The following is a 23572-nucleotide window of genomic DNA, read 5'->3' on the forward strand; positions in this document are numbered from 1 at the left end:
AAAGAGATCAACATATTTTTGTTAGTAAAATAGACAAACCAGAGAGTATTCAGATGAAGATTGGTAAAAATTAGATAAAAAAGATCATGGCACTATTTGTTTGTGTTTATCCGATTTTGTTCTATTGAATGTTTCAAGTGAGACTACTACACATAAATTATGTAATAGAATAGGAGAGATTTACCAAACTAAGAGTCTCGTTAACAAGTTATTTCTGAAAAAAAAGTTATATTCTCTTATAATGAATGATGGAGACTTGATTGCAGAACACCTGAATTCATTTAATCTAATGTTGAATCAATTGCAGTCAATTAATGTGAAGATAGAGGAAGAGGATAAATGTATTTTTTTATTATGTTCACTTCCTGAATCTTGGGATAATCTCATTATTGCAATCAGTGGTTCTTTTACAGATGATCTGAAGTCGGATGCCCTTGTTGCCAATCTAATTTCAGAGGAAATGAGGAGGAAGACTTCAGAAGGGTCTAAAGATGCATTGCATGTACGAGGTAGAACTAAAGAGAAAGTTGAAGACAAGAAGAAAGGTAAAAAGGTCAAGTCTATGGATCGTTCTAAGTCTAAAGGAAGGTCTAAATCACCTACTAAGAGTAGATTGAGATGTTGGAATTGTGATAAGTAGGGGCATCTAAGAAAGGAATGTAAAAAAGAAAAAGAAAATTAAGGATGATTCCTCTACTGATAAATCCTCTAATGACGAAGCTACTAATGCTTTTATAATTTCTACTAATATGACTTATGATGACTCTCGGCTAGTAGATTCAGGTGCATGCTACCACATGACTCCTCACAAGGAATGGTTTTCAGCATATTCAGCTTATGATGGTGGGGAATCTTTCCTTGGGGATAATAGCACACAAAAAAATGTACACTGAGGGGAGGTATAATTGATTTTTGTTGATGGAAGAGTTAAAACTGTGAAAGATGTATTGCAAATTCCTGGTTTAGCTAGAAACTTAATTTTTGTATCTAAAATGAATGATTCAGGAGTGCATGTTACTTTTGAAAAGAGTGGTTGCAAGTTAAGCAGAGGGAATTTGATTTTAGCTAAGGGAAATAGGTGTGGCACCCTATTTAGACTTGATGCTTCTACTTTCTATAACTTTGTTAATGTAATTGATAACTCTATATCATGTAAGCTATGGCACCATAGGATGGGCCATATTAGTGAAAAGAGTCTCAAAACCCTCATTAATAAAAATATGGTTGATAGTTTGTATGTTTACTCTACTGATTTTGATTTCTGTGAACATTGTGTGTATGGAAAGCAACATAGAGTATCTTTTAAATCTGGAAGTAATAGAGCTAAACAAGTTTTGGAGGTAATTCATACTGATATTTTTGGTCCTGTGGATGTACCATCTATTGGAAAATCTCGCTACCATGTTTCCTTTATTGATGGTTATTCAAGATATTCATGGATTTACTTTTTGAAGGGAAAAATTGTTGTTTTTTCTATATTTATAGAATTTAAAACACTTGTTGAAAAACAAATAGATAAAAAAGTAAAGGTTTTAAGAACCGACAATGGTGGTGAGTTTTTCTCGAAGGCTTTTGATGACTATTGTAAGAATGTGGGAATTGTTAGGCAGAAAACAATTCCATATACCCCACAACAAAATGGAGTGGCAGAGACAATGAATATGACTTTAATGGATAGAGATCAAAGCATGTTGAGTAGTGCAAATCTTGAACAACGTTTTTGGGCTGAAATGGTTCACACTACTTGTTATCTACTTAACAGATCACCCACATCTACTCTTGTTGATAAAACTCCCTATGAGTTGTGGATAAGTAAACGTCCATCAATTTTTCATTTTAGATTTTTTGGCAGTGAGGCATATGTTCATGTTCCTAAAGAAAAAATGTTCTAATCTTGATTTCAAAGCTAACAAGTATATTTTTGTGGGTTATGGTGAAAACATCAAGGGTTATAAGCTTTGGGATCCTATAGCAATGAAAATGGTATATTCTAAGGATGTAATTTTTAGGGAGCTAAAGGAATTTAAAAATGATGAACAACGTCATGTGAAGCCTAAAAGAATAGTGCATTTTGATATTAAGGTTGAACCACAAAAAGATACATAGGTAGAACAACCTAAAGAAGATGCACATGTAGAACAACTTGATGAGCATGAAGGTGAAGAAGGATTAGAAGAGAATCCTAAAGATGAACAACTAGAGCATCTTGTTGCACCTCAAAGAAGATCCATAAGACAATGTAAGCCCATTGATAGGTATGGATATAGTCCATCTGGTTTTCGTTGTGTTTTTGCTTTATCTTGTACTGACAACGAGCCTAGATATATGAAAGAGGCCTTATCTTTAGATGAGCATGAGTCTTGGTTAGAGGCAATGAAAGATGAAATGAAGGCTTTGGAAAAATGTTACACATGGGATCTAGTTGATCTTCCTAAGGAGAGAAAAGCCATTGGATGCAAATGGGTATTTAAAAACAAATTTAGAGTAGATGGTAAGTTGGAATGGTACAAGTCTCGATTAGTGGAAAAAGGTTACTCACAGGTTGAGAGAGTGGATTTTGGTGAGATTGCTTCTGCTATGGCTAAACTAAGTTCCATTAGATTCCTTTTATCTATTGTTGCTACTTTTGATTTAGAAGTAGAGAAAATAGATGTTAAAACAACTTTCTTACATGGGGATCTTGATGAGGAAATATTTATGAAACAACCTGATAATTTTATTGTGAAGGGACAAAAACACTTGGTTTGCAGGTTAAAAAGATCTTTGTATGGTTTGAAGCAGTCACCAAGAATGTGGCATAAAAAAATCGATGCTTTTGTATTGAATCATGAATTCAATAGAAGTGAAGAAGATCATTGCGTTTATTTCAAATTAATTAATGATCAATTACTAGTCATTGCCCTTTATGTTGATGATATGTTATTTATTGGAAAAGATAAGGGAATGTTTGGGGAACTTGAGAGTCAACTATCTGGTACATTTGATATGAAAGATTTAGGGGTTACAAAATATATTTTGGGTATAAAAATTAAAAGGGATCGGATTAATAGAAAACTATGGTTAAATCAAAAGAAGTATGTTAACACTATTTTGCAATGTTTTTCCATGTATGATTGTAAATTGGTTAGTGTTCCCTTTCCAATTGGCACTATGCTATCTCTAGAACAATGTCCTAAAATGGATGATGAACTTGAAGAGATGTGTAAAGTTTTGTATTCTAGTGTTGTAGGAAGCCTTATGTATGCTATGGTTTGTACAAGACCAGATATTGTCCAAGCAGTGGGAGTTCTTAGTAGATTTATGGAAATCCTGGTAAAGAACATTGGACTTATGTGAAAAGGGTTTTTAGATATTTACGTGGAACTTCTAATCATTGCATTTGTTATCATGGTTTTAATGACATGAGTAGGGTGATTGATTTGTAGGCATTTGTTGATTCAGATTTTGTTGGTGATCTAGATTGCAAAAGATCAATTAATGGATATAATTTTATATTGTATGGAGGAGCAGTTAGTTGGATGAGGAAAAGATAACCTATAGTTGCATTGTCCACTATGGAAGAAGAGTACATGGCTGCAACACATTCTTGTAAATAGGTAGTGTGGTTAGAAAGATTGTGTTCAGTTATTCACTTTCAGTGTAAACAAGTAAGGATTGGTTGTGACAGTCAGAATGCCATCTGTATGGCTAAAACCCCAATGTATCATGCACACACGAAGCACATAGATATTCAATATCACTTTTTGGGGGAAATGGTTGAGGGTGGCAGATTCATATTACAGAAAGTAGACACTTCAGTGAATATTGCAAATTCTCTTACTAAATCAGTGAGCATAAAAAAATTTAGTTGGTGCAGAGAGGCCATGGATCTCACCTCTTTTGAAGCTTGATTTGTTCAGTTTCCCTCTTTTGAAGCTTGATATGTTAATTTTCCCTTTATAGTTTATGCAAAGTGTTTGACAAGTGGGAGAATGCTTAGAAATGTCTCAGCCTTGTTGTTTCTATTTTTGAATTAAAGAATTAATTGGAAAAAAATTGTAATTATCTTTTAGCTGTCATAAAAGTTGCTAAATGCAATTGTGACAACTTGCAAAGATGTTTTTTAATTATCAAAATAGTAAAAAGCATGAAGAAGGGGAAAAATAAAAGAAAGCTTGCTAAAATAAAGAAAATCTTTCAAAAGGCAGATAAAAAGGCAAGTTGAAAGAGGAAAGTTTCTGTTTTGTTATGATTTGTGCATAAGTTGTTTTCAAAACCATTTACGATTTATGGTTTCTCTCATGCCTATTTATTTAGTGCTTGAGTTGAAAGAAATAGATGTTATTTACAGAAGCAAAGAAGTGCTGCTGAATTTCAGAGAGAGAAGTATTTGTATTGATGTAACTCTTTTGAAGGATTAATACAAGTCTTTGGTCTCTTTGTGGTGGAGTTTTTTCCTGAAAGGTTTGAATTATTTTGTTATCCATTACCATCTGAAATTTGCATAAAATTATCAATATATTTTCACTGTATGGTAATCATAGTAGTAACTTGATCTAATAACTGTCACAACGGTTTTTGTAAAGACCGCCTTCAGTGTTTAAACTCTCACTTCCATGTTGTATTCCCGTGCCAGGCACACTCCTCATTGCTTGTTCACAAGAGTCAGCATGCAACACATTTTCTAACGCTCCAATAATACTGCACAACATCCACCTTTCTCATATTCCATGGCGATCTTACTAAGCTTTCTTTGACATTGAAAAAGCAAACAAATCGAACTTTACACCATCAAACTTTTCTAAGGCAATGTGCACAGGCACACAAATACTTTAATGCTCTGATACCAAATGAAGGAGCTGAATGCTCATTTCATTGATGGTTACGAATTGATTTACAATGGAAGCCTTTATATAGGCAATATAAACAGTTTTAAAACTAATTAACTAACTTCAGAACTCTCGTATGCAACTAAAAAACTATTGTATCCAGCTTACTATAATCTAATACACCAAAGATACATTATAACAAGAGAAAATGAAATATCCAGAGGGTTTTTTAAATGCACAAGATTCATAGAAACCAGGGCTGCAGGCAGCGAAGTTCCTGCCAAAATCTGACGGAATAGTTTTGGTTATGATTTTTTTTATTTTAGTTTTCTTTTATTTGTACATTCTTTTAATAGAAAATAGCACCAACCGCTATTACGAGTAGGCAAATTAAGCTGAGACATTGATTGAGTACCGATTCTGAACTCCATATTTCACCATTGGTTTGTGCATATAGATTGAATTTAGAGTTAGAATACTCTTTTCTACTTAATTTTTATGTTGAACAATGAATTTAGTGTTAGAATACTCTTTTCTACTTAATTTTTATGTTGAACAAAAAAATGCATGCCCAGTACAAACATTATTATTCAGTTAAATATCTTATCAGCTTATGCAGTAGAGTATAAACTCATCAGTTTTCGTCTTTGAAAAATGTAGTTAACAAAGTTGCAGAGTTGTGTTATGCATAAAAAAGAAAGACCCTTCTTGTACAAAGATGACCAAACACACATATATACATGCCAATGGAATACAAAATGTATTGTTTTATGTTTTACGTTTCAGTGGTAAGGTCTATTTCTATGATAAATTTTTATAGAGAGGGGAATGAATCAATATAGAACCCAACTAATTGCTCATCAAATGTACAAAAGACAAAAAAAAAAAGAAAATGAAAATATCAGATGCTACTGTATCAAATCTTTCCAGTTTCTTTTATCTTTTGAAGAGCATGGATAGCCTCAATGACAACCTTCTTAGACAAATTTTCATATGTGAAAGATCATTGTGTCTGTTTTGGAATTTCGGATCACAGATTGCATTTCTAATATTAGCAATGAGACTTTCTTCTTGAATGTTTGCAAGTTGCAACACTTAGAAAATCGCAAATTGATTTTTTTTTTGTACCATCTGAGGTGAAGTAAAGTCAATGTCATGACATTGCAAGATCCACATAGTCAAGGTTCAACCTTGCCAAGCTGTCGTTTAACCTTGACCACTCATGTCATGACATTGCAAGATCCACATAGTCAAGGTTCAACCTTGCCAAGCTGTTGTTCAACCTTGACCACTGAAATCAAAGTTACTTTATAACGTCTGCACTTTGCTGAAACTACATCCTGGTCTTTGGGTATTGTAAGGGCCTTCAATACTTTTCCCAGAACTTGTTCTATTAATGTGCCTCTGTAGTATCTACAATAATCTGAGAATCAATTCATAAATTGAAGTAACTCTTTTACACCAGAAAACCCTATTTTTAGAGACTACATGAAGCAACTGGAAAATTCATCTAGCACTTGCAATAAAGTAAAACGTTGATCTAATAATAATAGAATAAAACCAAAACCAATAGCTGCATTGGTTCGTTTTCCACTTTAATCTAATTCAAATGAAACAACAGAAGTAAAGCGGACAGGGATTACGTCAAGATTCTTCACAAATTGTATCAAAAATGCTAATGAGGAAAAATGGGCAGAGTTTACAGGAAACAAAATGATCCTCTCCATAGGTATTGCTCTAGACTCCATAAATGAAAGCTCAAATAACCCCACAAAAGTACTAAAAAACATGTGAGGGAAGGACCTTGCCAACAGTGTAAGCCAATGAAGACCATCAACTAAGGGAACACAAAAAACTCAGTATTTAAGGACACTTTGGAGGAGCCAAGGATAAAATCACCATTTGTGACATCAAGGTTCCGTTCTGATATTATTGCCCACGCATTCTGTAAACAATGCAAAAAATATCATTCTCTCATAACTTCTTTAACTGTAAAATATGTTTTGATAGTGACAGAATTTGTATAAATAAAAACACGGTCCATGTCTTTTCTCAGATAATAATCAGCTCCGAAAACTATACCTTAATGCTGATAAGATCACTAATGTTGGCTTGTTTTGCGAATTTGACAAAAGTAGTCAAGTTCATGTATTTCCCAACATTAGCTGCTGCAAGATTTCGATAAAGCTAATAATCTCTCATATTTATTATATATGTTCACTGCATAAATCAAAAAGTTTTTATAGCGATATAGTGTCAGTTACCACTAAGAATCGGAAAAAATGAGTAATACTCGATATAAGAATTAAAATTTATGTGTCTACTTTTGTTAAACACTCTTAAATATATTTAATATACAACCATAATTTATATGTTTCTTGACTTGTCATGAAGGGAAGGTTAAAAATATCGAAACATTGCAGATTGCCACCTCAAACTTGTAATGTGTGTTGGTAAATCCTTCCATCTTCAGTTCTTGAAAATGGTAGTCCATAGTATTTCAGCTCAATAATAGCCTTTGGAGTCTCCATGCACATTTATTGAATAGCATCTTGATAACTTGCATTCACAAGTGTAACACATTTCGCTTTCAATCTCGTGGTTTCAGATGAAAAAAATCATGCGAAACAAAATTAAAGAAACCCTCATCTTAAAAAGAGGGTTTTCTATGTTTGATCCAATTTCAAAATAATTTGCCCTAAATAGCCACTTGCAGAGACCCTACAACTTAGATATGGGTATCTGTGATGAGAAAATCTCAGTATTCTTGAAATTATTTTGAAAATGGGTAAGCATTCTTTCCTAGGCAAATTATGTTCTTAATTCGTATACATCAAGCAGGAAAAAATTCAATTGAGTAAGAAATACTACAGAGTTCCCTAAGCACAAATTCCTTTAGAACAAAAGGGCATGTACATACCTGAAGAATATCTCAGACCTGGCTGACAATGGGTGGCTGAGGGGCCCACTGCCAAGGAAAGAAATGAAGCTAACAGTGGGCTCTTGCTCATCTAAAGACATATCTTCAGGAAGTCTGAAATCCCCCTGCGCACAAACAATCACCAATCCAACCAAGAGAGTTGACCTAATAATAATAGAATAAAACTAAAACCAACAACGTTTGCATTAGTTCGTTTTCCACTTGAATCTAATTGAAATGAAACAACATAAGTAAAACGGAAAGGGACTTACCTCAAGATTCTCCCCAAATTGTATCAAAATTGTTCATGAGGGGAACTGGATAGAGACAAAATGATCTTCTCTACAAGTATTTGCTTCTATATATTCTTCATCGTGATAGCAGAGAGACAAGGCACGTGGATTGCTTGCAAATGCCACCTAGCCATCATGATTAATTATCTGTAGCCTCCTGCACATATGCTAAATCCCAAAAATGAAAGCTCCAACATGCCTGATTTGTCAGCCAATTGTCTTGGATTGTCATGCACTTAACTCCATATTTCCATATTTCCTCTGCATTTGCCATCTTTACACAAGAATGCAAGATGTCAAAGAACAGTTAAGGCATCTCGTTTGTCAACGAATGCCATTTGGTGCTCAAAAACCGCTTATTTAATTGTCTTCAACTATTTTAATAACATTAACCCTGCAATACACTGACAAAGTCATAGTTTTTCGTGCGTTCTCCTGCATCGATATTTGCGAATGCATCTGACACTCATCTGCAATGCCAATCACATGCCAACAAAATTATTTGCATCAAAATTTACCTTAAAAAACATGCAAGTTGTACATATCATATATTGAAAAGGAAATTCATGCAAGCGATTTTGACAGTTTGATTGGATGGGGGAAGATGGATTAATCATTGTTTAATGTTGAAGCCTTTGCTATAGTTTCCTGCTGCAGGAACTAATAAGATGCATCATAAGGAGTGCCAAATAGTACATGAATATATTCTAGCATGACAACAATGAAGGAAGAAGCATCTCATGAATGATGCAATATGGGAGGAGCATAATAGAAGGACATAAGGTTGTTAAAAACTAGTCAATCTAGATTCTTTCATGCCATGATCAAGATTTTCGAGGAGAAAAGTCAAGAAAATGTTATCCTAGTGCTTAAAGGTATTTGAAAATCTTTAACAATGTAGTTGAAAATATTTAAGGGGATGCCTCTTAGATACATAAATTTTGTCTTATTATTTGTTAGACATGGTTTTTAAACAAGATTGATTTTAGGAGATCTGATAATGATTGTCTTTGATTTCAAGAGTAATACTATAATAGACTTTGTATCAGTTGTATAACAATCTTTTTGATAAAAAAACATATTTTTAATCCTTCATCATCCTTTTGTGTTGTCTATTGTTGAATGAAGTAAGAAATAGTCTTGCAAACCAACAATTTTCTTGCAATTTTATCTCATTTGATAATCTATATAATAACCTAAAATGTTATGGATGAATTAATCAATATTTTAAATCAATTTCACTTTTTATTTCAAAATCTCTCCACTTTTCTCATGGAAAAAAAAATAGCATTAGTTTAAGTATATTGGTAGATAGGAAACCAATCCTTCATTTGGAGATTTATAGATTGACTTTCAAGTCCCACAACTTGAGAGATCATCCCATGCTCACAAAATAACTAAATTAAGTGTTTGGCAAGGTGCATATTCATAGTGATAACATGAATCGTATCTTGACCCCCAAGTCATTGAATCCTCTTCGTAGAAGACTTTTCAAAAATAGAAAGTGTGGGTCATTCAATTGCATGACAAATACATATCAAATAAACAAAAATAGAAAGTGTCAATAATTATAAATAAAATTGCCATCAATTGTTTAATCAATGTTAGATAAAGAAAATTTACTTCATGTTCTAACACATTCAACGTATACAACACTTATTTACATGCATCCCATAAATTATCCATTTACATATCATTTAGTACACCAATGTTTATTCCCACTGACATACATTTTCTCCCTACCTTGAAATTAAATAGTCAATCTCAAATGGTTCAAGATTGACTCCAAATTTTAAAATTTTAAAATCAAATTCTTAGTTTTCTACTTTTTTAATTTTAGAAAATTGAGAATTATAAATGATATGTACTTGTGTGTTGGTACTATGTTTAATGGTAGAAAATTGAGAATTATCAATGATATGTACTTGTGTGTTGGTACTATGTGTTGGACAATAATGACAAACTATTAGTGTATATTTTAATTTCAAAGGTATAAAGAGCATATCTATATGTAAAGCATCTACATGTTTGAGAATGTTGTCTTCAAATCTTTGTTCCAAGTCATAAAATTGGCTCACTTAGGTGTTTGAACTAATATAATCTAATACTAGTGATCTAGCAACTTTCTTAAAGGTATTTTTAAATATCATCAGCCTTATAAGAAGGAAAGCATTAAGAAGGAAAGAACATGAACTTACTACTAGATTATTTCTAATAATATTGGTTCATTTGCATGTATAAAATCAAGACCATGACACTTAGGTTTTATCTCGAAGAGCTCAAAATCAACCCATATAGATTTACAAGACTACAAAAATTAAAGACAATCTTCATATTGAAACTATTGATTTTTGCACCTTATCAAATAGATTCTAAATAACGTTATTATTCCCAAAACTAAATAGCATGAATATAGTAGTGGCTTCGGCTGTGCTCGGTGTTGGGCTGTTGCTTGCTTGCAGTAATGTCCCAATTTCTCAGACGTGAAAGGTGCAAATTCATACTAAACAGGTTGAATTGCACGCAACACAGTCCTGTAAAATAATTTTGACGGACACGTCTATTCTCGCTTCAAAACAGCAGTATGGATTGACTAACCCGTTGCGTGTTTTACACCGTCGATTTTGCAATTAACGGCTGCGATTGACTAACCTATCGCTAACACATGAAAGATCCATTTTAGAACAAGAATAGCCTTGGCCAATTTTGTCACTTAACGCGATGCTTTGAATTTATTAATGGTTGGCAAACTGTATTTAATATTTTTAAAATTAAATATTTTGGAAGAGCGTATTACATGAATAGTGACATTGACGTTGGACCTGAAAAAAATTTGAAGATGACTGCCACTGACAAAACTAAGTTGACTGCTAAAAGTCTAGTGTTGTTCTGTGTGAAAGGGTTCAGAGAAACGTTGCACGCCAAACAAGTCCAGTCATATGTGCAAAAGTCGGTCATCGTGGAGAAGAGCAATAGGGAATTAAATTACAAAGACTTGGCTTTTATCTAATTCGCACCAACTCTTCCACTTTCAACGACTCTTGAGCAAACGCATCCGTTTCATCTGAATACAACATATATCTACTCACTTTTCTTTGACATAGCTTAAATATATAATTAAAAATTATGGCCGTGAAATTTTTGGTATATATATATATCTTATTATATTCCTTAGAAAATAAGATTTGTTTTAGCATTTAAAGTGTAATTGTAAATGGGTAACATGAATTAGTGTTCACTGTTAAATTTATATTCTGAATTGTAAGCTAATAAATTAGTATAAGTGATAATGTTGTGAAGGAAAACAACTTGTAGACACTTAAAAATAATTACTTTTAATTATTTTTAATTCCTCACATAATTAAACATATAATTAAAAATTATGGCCGTGAAATTTTTAGTATATATATATATATATATATATATATATATATATATATATATATATATATATATATATATATATATATATATATATATATATATTCCTTAGAAAATAAGATTTGTTTTAGCACTTAAAGAGTAATTGTAAATGGGTAACATGAATTAGTGTTCACTGTTAAATTTATATTCTGAATTGTAAGCTAATAAATTAGTAAAAGTGATAATGTTGTGAAGGAAAACAACTTGTAGACACTTAAAAATAATTACTTTTAATTATTTTTAATTCCTCACATAATTAATTAATTAATTATGTTAATTCAAATTCTCCTCAATATTAATTAAATATAATTAATATTGTCACTATGGTATGTGACTGATATATTTAATAAATTAATCTCTTTCTTTATTCTTCTAAAAATTAAATCCTCACAAATCTCCCTCTAAGCTAATTAATTTCAATTAATTAGTTAACCCACATGATTTCTACAAATCATCTTCTTAATTCATCATTAACCTAATAAATTCTTCTAGAAACTCCCTAAACTTACTTAACCTCATTCTTCTAATTTTTAATTCCCTCCACTCCTTCTCTCTCCTAATCAAATCCTCCTACAAATCCTAATCCCACCTAACATTTCCTCTAATCCCCCTCCTAATGAGTTGCTAATGGCTAATCATCATGATTAGCCACAAAGTCAACTCCTTGTCCCTTCCATCCAACCACTAGCTTTTAATTCTCTTTTCCCAGGTGAATGTGAGATTTTCAAAATCTCACAATCCTCTAGGCATCTCCTCTCCCAAGGAATTTTTAATTTCTTCTTATTCCTCCAATCCCCATGATTATCCCTTTTTGGAGAATTTTAAATTCATCCTCCCCATTCTTCAAAGAATGTCACATCCCTTTCTCCTCTCAAGGCACATTGGGAAGCCTTCCCAATGCACCTTGCTCCTCTCAAGGCACATTGGGAAGCCTTCCCAATGCACCTTGCTCTTCTCAAGATACCTTGGGAAAATCTTCCCAATGCACCTTTAGGAGTATGGAGACAAGAAATGCCTTTAAGGCATATCTCTTAGTCTCCACACCCTCTCTTGGACCTTGTGTGAGCTCACAAGCAATCCTAGCCCTTCATCTTGAATCCATCCTAGCCATCCATTCTTCCTCTCCTCTTCGTATAAATTGAAGAATCCATCTCTCCATTCTTCATCTCCAAGTTCAGTAATCTTATGCTACCCTTTTGAGCCTAGGAAATCATCTTAGCAAGCAAGAGGAGAGCCATTTTGTCCAAATCATATTTCATCCACACTTAACCATTTTGTCCATTTCATCCTCCTAGAATCCATTTCATATTGTGCACAACATTGGAGAGCCATCCACATCAAGAAAGCAGGAGGAGCATCATCCAAGGGCGCCTTCACTTCATCAAGCTCCATTCAAAGGAGAAGTTATTGGTTTGTGAGGCATATGAATTTCATTCTTGTTTTGAGCATTTCAAATTATGTCTTTGGATTTCATGTGATTATATGTTTGATCTGCATATTTTTTATCTAATCCACCTCACAAGTCTTTTCCCCTCTTCACAACTTTTCTTTAAGAATGAATACTAGCATTTTTATCAAAAGGAGTTGTAATGGTTACACCAGTTGCAATTTAGATTAAAAAGATGAGTTTGGAGTCTAATTATATTTGGAAAACAAATTCTTTCAGCACATTAAAATCCACCACTCAAACTTTTCAATTGTAATAAAATCATATTTATACCACTAAATTGGCATACTCGGTTTATTATTTTGAAAATGATAGTAATTGGATCTTTACAATGAGAAGATTGTGAGAAAATGATAAAATACTTATACGTTGAAGATTTTTTAATTTACAAGGGAGGGTGGGGTTATCCAAGTTTTATAATAAAATCCTAGCTTTTTGCTTGTAAATCCATGTTTGAGCTTTCTTTCATGGAGAAATCTCTAGTATGAAACTTGTACCCCTATGAGTGTTAAAATACTCTATTTTTTTAAAAAGAAGCTGAAAATTGAATAACCATTTTAAAGATTATTTTGGACTAGTCCACTTGAAAGTACTAAAGAATGACTACTAGACTTACCTCTTTCTCTCTCTCCATGACCTCCATAGGCCTCTATCCTCTAGTAGGATCTATTTTTCTAATTATTCTCCCTTCTAGATAATCCATCTTAGAAACCATTCTCTTATCAATTCCTCTATCATAATGTTTTATGACTTCAAGTTACTCCTTTCTTCTTAGTAGATTCATTTCTAACTCTTATTTACTACTTACTTTATACTTGTCAAAAATTGATGCAAGATGATTCCTTCATCTCTCCCAAGTTCGTTAATCATCTTGTGTTAATTTTTCATCACTACTCACATCCTTAATTACATGTGTTCTTTTTATCTAGCTATCTCAATTTTTATCAAATCTAACTATAACTGCTCTCATCAATTCTACTAAAATCTTAACTAGATCAAAATATCTTGATCTCCCTATGTGTGCTAAATCTTCTCTTCATAGCTCCTTAAAATTAAAAGACTTCTTCACATTTGCAATAAATCTTATAGACCCTCTCATAAGACACAATTATACAAGGTAAGCCTAGTTATGATACCACTCAATACTTCCCTATTATAGGTCTCTAGTTATAAGATTTCCTCATAAACCTCCAACAAATTTTATAAAACCCTCAAACCATATAAAAAGATAGAAAGCCTCGTGTTGATACTTGTTGGTATAGTCTAGATCTAGGTGTCTAGTTAAAGGTGACCTAATATATAAGTCTAATAGACCTTGAATATACTTATGAATGTCAAATACAATAAAATTCTAATTTATTTGTATTAAAATGGAAATTGCCCTTACATGATTTACAGCAGTATAAGAATGAAATGTCCTAAGTATTTCAAACTAAAAATAATGGTAACTAATCAACTCTATTTCTTTTATAAATATTGAATGAACTAGTTTTTTCACTAGAAAATCTCAAATCATTGAACAATGTAAATGAGATTCATTCTCAAGAGGTTGACATGTATGTCGACAAAAGTATAAGAGTTATTTGAGTCATATTAGACATATTACATCATTTTAATTTTAATTATATTAATGATTCTATGTGATATAAGGATTGGGTTTATTTCTTCAATAAATTATAAGTGCATTAACAAAAATGTTGAATATGCTAAAATTCAAATTTAGAACCTACTTTGATTACTTAGATTTTGCACCATTAAGTCACTTGCCCTTTCATTATAGAAACACTTAAAATGTATCAAAAATATTTCAATTCCAACATACCCTCCAATATACATTCATGTTCAGATTAACTATGATCATATTTTCAAATTTGAAACATTACATAATTTGATTCTAATAATTTTTTTATGGTAAAATTTTTTAGCTTACAATTTTTCCACTATTTTGCAAAAAAAAAATATTTTACTAATTTTCTACATAAATAAAAATTTGGTAATAGAAAATTTCTCTCTAACAAATTTGTATTGCAATTAAAATAATTATCCACGTGCCCATCAAACATCTAATTCAAATTGCTAATAATTAAAATTAAATTTACATTTAAATGTTAACTGCTGTTTAAGCCTAAATATCATGCTTCCTACTCGGTTATTCTAATGGATAACCTCGCCATCGCTATCGCTGTCAGTCTCGCTTCTGTTTGCTTGCTTGTCCATGTTCGCAGAGATCTGAGCCTGTTGAATTTGAGGCTGCATCTTCCCTTCCAGCAATAGCACCACTTCTCCCATGCTTGGCCTCACCTCCTCATCCTGTTCAATGCATAACAACCCTACAATACTTGCTCTTCTCACCTCCTCAAGATCTCTCTCCTCTGCAATACCCTCCTCCACAATATTAATCGTGTTGCCGTTGTAAATTTGAGTTGCTGCCCACGCGGGAAAGTAATACTTACTTGAATCTTGCTCGTTTAAATCTAGATTTCTTCGACCAGAAATGATTTCCAAGAGCGTCATACCAAAACTGTATACATCAACCTTGGGAGTGATGGGAAGACCGGAGATCCACTCTGGAGCCAAATACCCTCTCGTTCCTCTTGTTGTGGTCAGGACGCGGCTGAAATCTCTACCCACAAGCTTCGCCAATCCGAAATCTGCTAACTTGGCTGAAAAATTGTTGTCCAGAAGAATGTTCTCGGGCTTAATATCGCAGTGAATGATGCAATCTCTGCATTTTTCGTGGAGATAATGTAGCCCTCTTGCAGTGCCTAATGCAATATCAAATCGGGTCTTCCAATCAAGTACCGTCCCTTCGCTTTTCGAATTACTTGAGAAGAGTAAAGAATTCAGAGAGCCGTTGGGCATGTAATCATAAATCAGAAACCTTCTCGATCCTTGTGCACAAAACCCTCGAAGCCTGACCAAATTCACATGTTGTATGATTCCAAGAGAATTGATTTCCGCTCGGAATTGCTTCTCATCTTGTCGTGAACCCTCCATTTTCTTTACGGCCACGAGCGTGCCGTCTATTAGGGTTCCTTTGAACACGGTGCCGAATCCTCCCCTCCCCAACTTATACCTGAAATTCCTAGTTGCAATCCTCAACTCCATGTAGCTAAACATTCTAAGAAAAGAGGTCGAGGGATCTGAATACCTCTCTATCAATCGTGGCTGATGCCTCTGCCGATGCCTCCACCACATTAATGTTGAAAAGATACCCAAAGCAACGGCGAGAGCACCAACAATACCTAGCACTACGTCTACAATATTAGTGTTTTTTTGTTTGAAGGAGGACGATTTATTGGCCTTCGAAAGTGAAGAGGCGGCTACTCGAATAAAAACATTTGAATTGCTTTTGGGTTCACTTTTCTGCATGTTTAACAAATCTCCTGACCAGATCCGGCACGGCCCTGAAGGCGATTTGAAAGTAAACGCAGTGCACGAGCAGTTCAGGAGGCAAGCATTCTGGCAATCTTTCCTTGTGGTTGCAGGGTATGAGGAAGCGGAACCAACATCAGGCGAAGTGACGCTCGGCTCAAGGAATCCGTCCGTGCTGCCATTTTTGGCATCACAGTTTAAGGGGCTTTGCGGAACACAGCCACTGGACCACGACTCTCGCGAATCCCAGGCCTGAATGTCTCTTGGGGTGAATCCTTCCACGCAACTGCAGAATTGAATATTGTTGGGGTTGCAGCTTCCGTAAGCGCCGCACAGACCATATACGCCACATTGATCTCTTGGTTGAGACCAGAACAAGTTCCATCTACTCTCATTAAGAAGACCATATTGCTGAATTTCTCCAGACTTAGCTAGGACGAAACGTGAGAGGATATTCTTCAGTGTATATGTGACATACAAACCAGATTTTTTATTTTCAACGGTGATATTGTAGGAGCCTTTGTCTGTCATTTCTGGAATTTGACTGAAAACTTTGCCGTCCCAAGTTCCGCTTGTCCAATACTGTACAGAATTGTTCCATGTTAGCAACAATTGTTTGGCCCCAGTTGGATCCACGTGATAGGAGAAAAGCCCAGGAGCAGGGTCCAATGAACTTTTCCAAGAGACTAGCTTTTGCTGTCCACCGAACCTCATCCCTGGCAACATGGTGTCAACAGGATGGTCGAAACTTTGCCAAACAATTTCAGATTTATTGTCAACACTGAGCATTACAAAATTACCAGAATCTAATATCACAGCCTGGAAAGCCTTCTTGGTCACATTGGCCGACCAAAGAGATGCACCCGTTGCGTCAAACAGTCCCAGATCACCTTCTTTTGACAGCGTCAAAACGCTAGACCTGTTTCTCGCAGGAGTCTCTCTGTTAGCCACCCAAACATACGTCTTCTCTGCCATATTGGCATACCAGATGCCGACATACCAGTTACTGGTTCCATTTGGGTTGAAGAATCCCAATTCAAATGTGCCATTCTGGGAAATTATTGTCTGGTTTCCAGTAAGCGAGGTGTCCAAGGAAAGAGCATCTCCACCCTCGACTGCAGCATCACAACTTTTCAGTTGAATAAGCACTGTAAAAACAAAACACAGGCTCAAGCCGAATTTTTCCCTGATTTCCCCCATTGCTGAAGTTGGAACAAACCTCCTTCTAGCGTTGAAGTACAAGAGCATAAGGGGGAATCTTCCCCGAAAGACAAACGTCACTTCAATTTGGAAAGGCGTTCGCCAAAGAGGCCCAATTTACCAAACAGATTGGAATAGACGAAATCTGCGCCACTGAAGCCAACGACTAAAATTGAATAGACGAAAAACTGTATTTAGGCTTTTCCAAATTAAATGTGTTTGGAAGGGAGTATGGATGGTGACATTTAGGTTGAACCTCCAAAACTTCAAACAGAACCGCCATTCAAAAAACTCTAAGTTGAAGTCAAATTTATAGTGTTGTTCCAAGCGCGTGTAAAAGGGGTTCGGAAACACGTTGCCTGGAAGACATGTACAGTCAAATTTAAGGTGCTGGAATAGCGTATTACATGAATGGTGACATAAATTTTAAAGCTGATTGCCATTGGCAAAACAAAGTTGAGGGTTAAAAATATAGTGTTGTTCTAAAAATATAGGGTTAAAAATTAGCAAACAAGGCCACCAATAAATTATGAATTCGAGTACCCTTTTCCGAGTTACAGAAAAAATTGGAAAATTGCATCTGGGTTATCCGTACACATAGGGTTTCCAATGCTGCACTAATTTAAAGGGTTTAGGCCTACCCGGGTGACTTGGAAAGATGGTTCTACAACCCTTCACCAGTCAAAACATGTACTCAAACCAATTTAGTGACTTGAGTGCATGCATACCGTCGCATGAGGCAATTACATGAATGGTGACATAAATTTTGAAGGTGATTGGCATTGACAAAACTAAGTTGAGGGTTAAAAATATAGTGTTTTGTTCCAAGCGCATGGAAATTTCGTTCCTTGTGCTGCGTGTGAAAGAGTTCAGAGAAACTTCAAAGTCGACGTCTTTGCAAAATTCGGTCGTCGTTGAAAATTGGGCTTTACCTTGTCGTGTGCAAAAGTGGGTCATCGTAGAAAAATACAAAAACTTTGTCCAATTAGCACCAAGTCTTCCACGTTCCACCACTCTTAAGCAATCGGATCCGTTTCATCCGAATACAACACAATTTACAAATGAAACTTTGTATACAGTAATAATTAAAAATATAAGTATATTCTATGGGTATGAAAATTTTGGTATGATTTTTTTTTCATATATTTTATTTTTTATATTTTTTTAAAACAATATATGTTTTAGTATTTGAAGGGTAATTTTGAATGGATAAATGTTATGGAAAATTTGTTTAATAAGTAAAATTGATTTTTAAATTTACACTTTGAATTGTAAGCTAATGAATCAATAAAAATGATAATATTGTGAATAAAAATAATCTTTTCTTAAGATTGACTTAGGTTAATTAAATAAAATACACGCATAAACATAAATTTATCTAGATTAATTAATTTGAATATTGAATATTGATATTTAAACAATTTATTGTAAGAAAATAATTGCAATAGATTAGAGTATTTATATTTGAGAATTGTGATAGAATGACTCTAATATAACATTCAAATGCATTGCTTTTCTTTTAAAAAATTAAGTATTGTAGATATGTCATTACTCTTCAATGAAAGGAAAAACGGGCGTAAGCTAAGAAATTCACTAATTTTTTCTATCATTAAAGTGTTAGGGAAAATCCCCATACAAATGATTAGCTTATTTTGGCTAGCAACTACCACTCAACTTATTTAGGAATTATTTATGGAACTAGTAGCTCCATGAATATTTAGCTTTCCTTCTTATCTATTAGCAATTATCTTAAATTTGGGTAGTTAAATTTTGAAAAAACATTTAAAGGCAAATGTGGGTAAAATTAAACATTGATGAGGTGTCTAAAGGAACCTTTGGTTTGGCAGGTGGGCGTAGGGCCATCAAACATCCAAGTGACAAGATGTTGTTGACTTATGCAGTTAACCATGGCACTCAAACCTACAACGTGGTGAAAATGGTGACAAATTTTTATAACATCTATTGCCAAGGATAGGGGTTACCAAAAAATTATAATGGAAAGAGATTCCAAAAACATCATCATGATGTTGCAAGGAAAGCTTAAGCCAAGATAGAACACAATGGAGCTCATCACCAAATGTCAAAATGTCATATCTGCATTTGGCCACGTTAGGATCAAACACACCCATTGTTAGCAATCAACACTCATCTCGTGATTTTTTATGCTTGATTAATGGTTTAGGGTTTTCATTGATGGAAAATCTTCATGAGATTCCTATCCAATAATTACAAACCTTGATATCCAGAAGAGGATGTGAACCGGTAGCTAGTTAATCGGTATTTCAGGTTGAGTAGAGCAGTTTTGGGCTGGAAGCTTTCTGGTGATTGCAGTGTAATGAATCGTATATAGGATGATTGGGCCGACATAGAGACATCATTTTATCATCAATTTGGTGATCTGCATTTATCCTTAGTGATCCGATCAAGCCAACATATGACAAGCACATTACATTAGCAGGTCGACTTGGTGAATGATCTATTTTGTGATTGTGGATAGATAACACCGATGCAGAAGATCTTTTGGAATGTGCTATGGTTGATATGCGAGTGAGTGGTGATTGAGAATCCTTTGTAGCACATTTTCACGTGTGCATTCTTGATCCAGTAGCTAATTGAGACATGAAACAAAGCAGATACAGTCATAAATTTTGCACATAACTAAAAATCATCTAGGCATTCGTTAGATTCTATTTTGGAGTTCTCCCATTGTATTTCATCATTGTAATTGATCAGCAAGGTAGTGAGCCTTTTGGGGTTGTATCCCTGATTGTATTTGAGCAGTGAGCTCTAGGCAGTGTGCCTGAATGCCTATGCATTCCCCATATTATAATATTATTTTGCTATTGGCCATAGTAGAATAATATTGTGGGTTCAAATCCCACTGTGGTTTTTCCTATTTGGGTTTCCATGTAAAAATCTAGGTGTTATGATTTTGTGGTCAGTTATTTTATGTTTTTGCATTTATGTTTCATGTTTATGCTTCTGCTAGTTTAAAGATAAGTCAGAAAATCATTAACTGGTAAATCACTAATTCACCCCCCCCCCCCCTCCTCTCAGTGATCTCCAATTTCATCAATTGGTATCAGAGCCTAGTTCCTCTAAGGAATCCTAACCACTCGAGGAAGGTTCAGAAGATTGAATAAATAGATTTCAGTTATCCAAAGATGGCTTATTGTGGCACTTGAGGATCTTGATACAACAAGAAATGAGATCAATTCCTTGAAGAGAAACCTAAATGTTGTTGATGACTTTATTAATGACTTGAAAGATCAAGTGAGCACTTGAAGAGACAAGAGGAAGGAATTGATAGAGAAGTTGAAGGAGAAAGAGGATCAATGCATGGAGAATCATGACAAAGTTGACAAGCTTGAGAGAGAGAATGTTGCATTGATGAATGAGCTGTAATCCATTATGATGAAGTTGAATAAGGAGATTGAGGACTGAAAGAAGAATGAAGAGAGTTTGAAACAATAATTGAAGGAAAAAGTAGATGAAGCTTCAAGCTTACCTATGAGAATGATTAGTTGAAGCTTGAGCTGACACAACCAAGGAATAATGGTCAAAAACTTGAAAGACTGATTGTTTCCCTAAGAGATGAACTTGCTACTACAAACGAATATAAAGATAAATGAACAATGCTATCTCAACAAGGCTTGATGAGATGTTGGAAAGTCAGAGACATGGAAAGGACATTGTATGCGAGAACCCAGATTTGAGAAAGGAGAATCCTCCAGATCTAGGCAAAGCGATGCAAAACCTAATCAAAAGAAGAGCAAGAATCCTCCACTAAGACAACCTAATGCTTATAAATTCAATGGTAGATGCTTTACTTGAAATAAATTTTGTGATATGGTGAATCAACGCAGAAGTAGAATGAATAATGTGAACAATGGTCCTACCTTAACCGGTCAGTGTTTCATATGCAATAATTTTGGACACAAGTTAGACATGTGCAGAGCAGTAATGAATAATTTTTTAAACAAGAGATGCTATACTTGTTCGATGTTTGGACATATTTCTAACTAGTGTAGGATGAGACCAAATCAAATGAACTTCAGACCTATGCAAAATGTTGTTTGTCGTGCATGCAATAAAATCGGTCACATTGCAAAATACTACAGAAGCAAGAATAGTGCTCTGATAGAAAAGAACAAATAAGATGAGAAGGGAAAGGGAAAGGTATAAGGGATCAAAGAAAGGCATGAGAAGATGTATGTGAGAAAATATTAATCTAACATAGACAATGGATCTACACCCGAGTCCGATGCAGGATCTTCATCCGGTAATTGGGGCTTTTTGCCTTGTGGGGAACTTTTCATGCAGAATATAAGAACCCCCCTCTTCAGTCATCCGTAATCAATTCTGAAAGGTTGTAGAGGGCTTAAATCATATATGCAAATGTTATCTGAAAGATCTAGTGAAGATTTGATACTTCGGTAAGTGACTCCATGAAAATCAAGGTAACTGGTTGTAACATTTATTACAATGAAGAATTAGGTTTTTGAAGGATAAAAAGGCATTTGAAAGCTTTATTTGTCACAATGCGATCAAGAGAAAGTGTAGAGCAGTAGAGAGAAGTGACTTGGGGATCTATACAACAATTACAGTGATCCTAAAGCGAATTATTGTTCCTGGTTGTGAATTAAGGTATTTGTCCATTTCAAGCTATTAGTTTATGAAAAACCCTAAGTTCTAAATGGATTCAGTATTTGGAATTGCTACCCCACTGGTTGTGGAAATTAAGGATAGGGCTCGACTCGTTTTCAAGAAACATCCTTTCAAATCAATCAAGGATGATCCCAAAGGAGCATTTTCCTATGCACCCTATGACATTATTCACAATGAGGATATCAGGGCATATATCCACTTTGATCTTGATGAACTCAGTAGTGCTGACATCTTGACCCTATACAACAAGCATCTGGTAGATAGCTTGGGAAATCTCAAGCCGAAATATCAGCATTTGTAGGTCAAGGGTTTCTCCTAGTTCGTACACTTTTTGACATTTGATGAGAAAGAATGGATTTGGTTCATACTCAATAGAATTTAAGTTGAATTTATATGGTTGGATAAACCTCATGAGATCACTAAGAAAGCAATCCAGGCCATGACTTGTTTGAGTGCATCTGGTGAAGTTCCTAGCTTGAGAAAAATATCTAACAACACTATGATTGTCTCTACTGGTTCTCAATTTGACAGTAGAGCGATGACAATCAATGAAATTTAGGAGCATGATGTCAAGTTCGCATCAATGGTGGTTGGATATAAAGTATACTAGTCAAGCAAACAAAAATCTATCTCCAGTACAACAATATACTCTACCTCTCTGATGTTGAAAGAAGATAAGAGGTATGACTTTTGTATAGTTCTCTTGAATGAGTTTGTAGGCAATTTGAAGAAAATTAAACAAGACAAGAAGCACACCTTTAAGTTTGGCACCCTTATTATCTGTTTGGCTCTTTATTTCATGAAAAATCCCTAGTGTTCAAGGAGAGGTCCAATGAGCCTATGACAAGTCATTTTCTTTTCAAATCCTGGAAGGGATCATGGGGATTGGTGATGCCACAATGAGGATATCCACTCTATGGGGTTATTTCAAAACCTTTCAAGCCACAATGAAGAGCAGATAAATAATCCCAAAAGAGATAATAGAGAAGTATGACAAAACAAAAACAAATTGATCTCCTTTTTACTTCACACAAAAATTCCATTAATAGTTGTAGTCACACAAATCTGTCCAGCTTAATTAAATAAATATTCGCTATTTATTTGATTAAAAATCCACTAGCCATCAATTAATTAAATTAATATTTAATTAATTCATCTTCAAACATTCTCCTATTAATTAAATAAATTATTCGATTTATTTTAATTAATTCATTTAAACCAAATTCAAATCAATTAAATAAATAAAATCTATTTATTTAATAAAATCCCCTTTTCCTCTTTTAAATAAATTAAATAAAAACATTTATTTTAATCATTATCCCCCCCCACTTGCATTTTCCTACAAATGCAACTTACACACATTTATTGAAATAAATGAATTTTTATTTTAATAAAATCCTTTTTTCCCTCACCCACCAAATCCACTTGCAAAATCTAA

At 34.2% G+C, this 23572-nt stretch overlaps 1 protein-coding gene and 1 long non-coding RNA gene across 2 annotated transcripts; both read right to left on the bottom strand.

Annotated features, from left to right (window-relative positions):
* Positions 1–5824: 5824 nt before the first annotated feature.
* LOC131856017 (uncharacterized) lies at positions 5825–8060 on the bottom strand. The gene is made up of 3 exons (XR_009358128.1): positions 8001–8060; positions 7729–7853; positions 5825–6231 (listed from the first exon to the last, which is right to left on the bottom strand). It is a non-coding gene; the product is annotated as an uncharacterized LOC131856017 (long non-coding RNA).
* Positions 8061–14954: 6894 nt separating this feature from the next.
* LOC131043723 (G-type lectin S-receptor-like serine/threonine-protein kinase At2g19130) lies at positions 14955–17583 on the bottom strand. The gene has a single exon (XM_059207564.1). The coding sequence runs from the start codon at positions 17512–17514 to the stop codon at positions 15046–15048; it is 2469 nt and encodes an 822-aa protein (XP_059063547.1). The 5' UTR covers positions 17515–17583; the 3' UTR covers positions 14955–15045.
* Positions 17584–23572: the final 5989 nt, after the last annotated feature.

The sequence above is a fragment of the Cryptomeria japonica genome, chromosome 6, assembly GCF_030272615.1.
Source record: "Cryptomeria japonica chromosome 6, Sugi_1.0, whole genome shotgun sequence".
Lineage (NCBI taxonomy): Eukaryota > Viridiplantae > Streptophyta > Pinopsida > Cupressales > Cupressaceae > Cryptomeria > Cryptomeria japonica.

Bases quoted from the DNA above. Each gene is read 5' to 3' on its own strand.
- LOC131043723 (XM_059207564.1), bottom strand. From the start codon at position 17,514: ATGCTCTTGTACTTCAACGCTAGAAGGAGGTTTGTTCCAACTTCAGCA.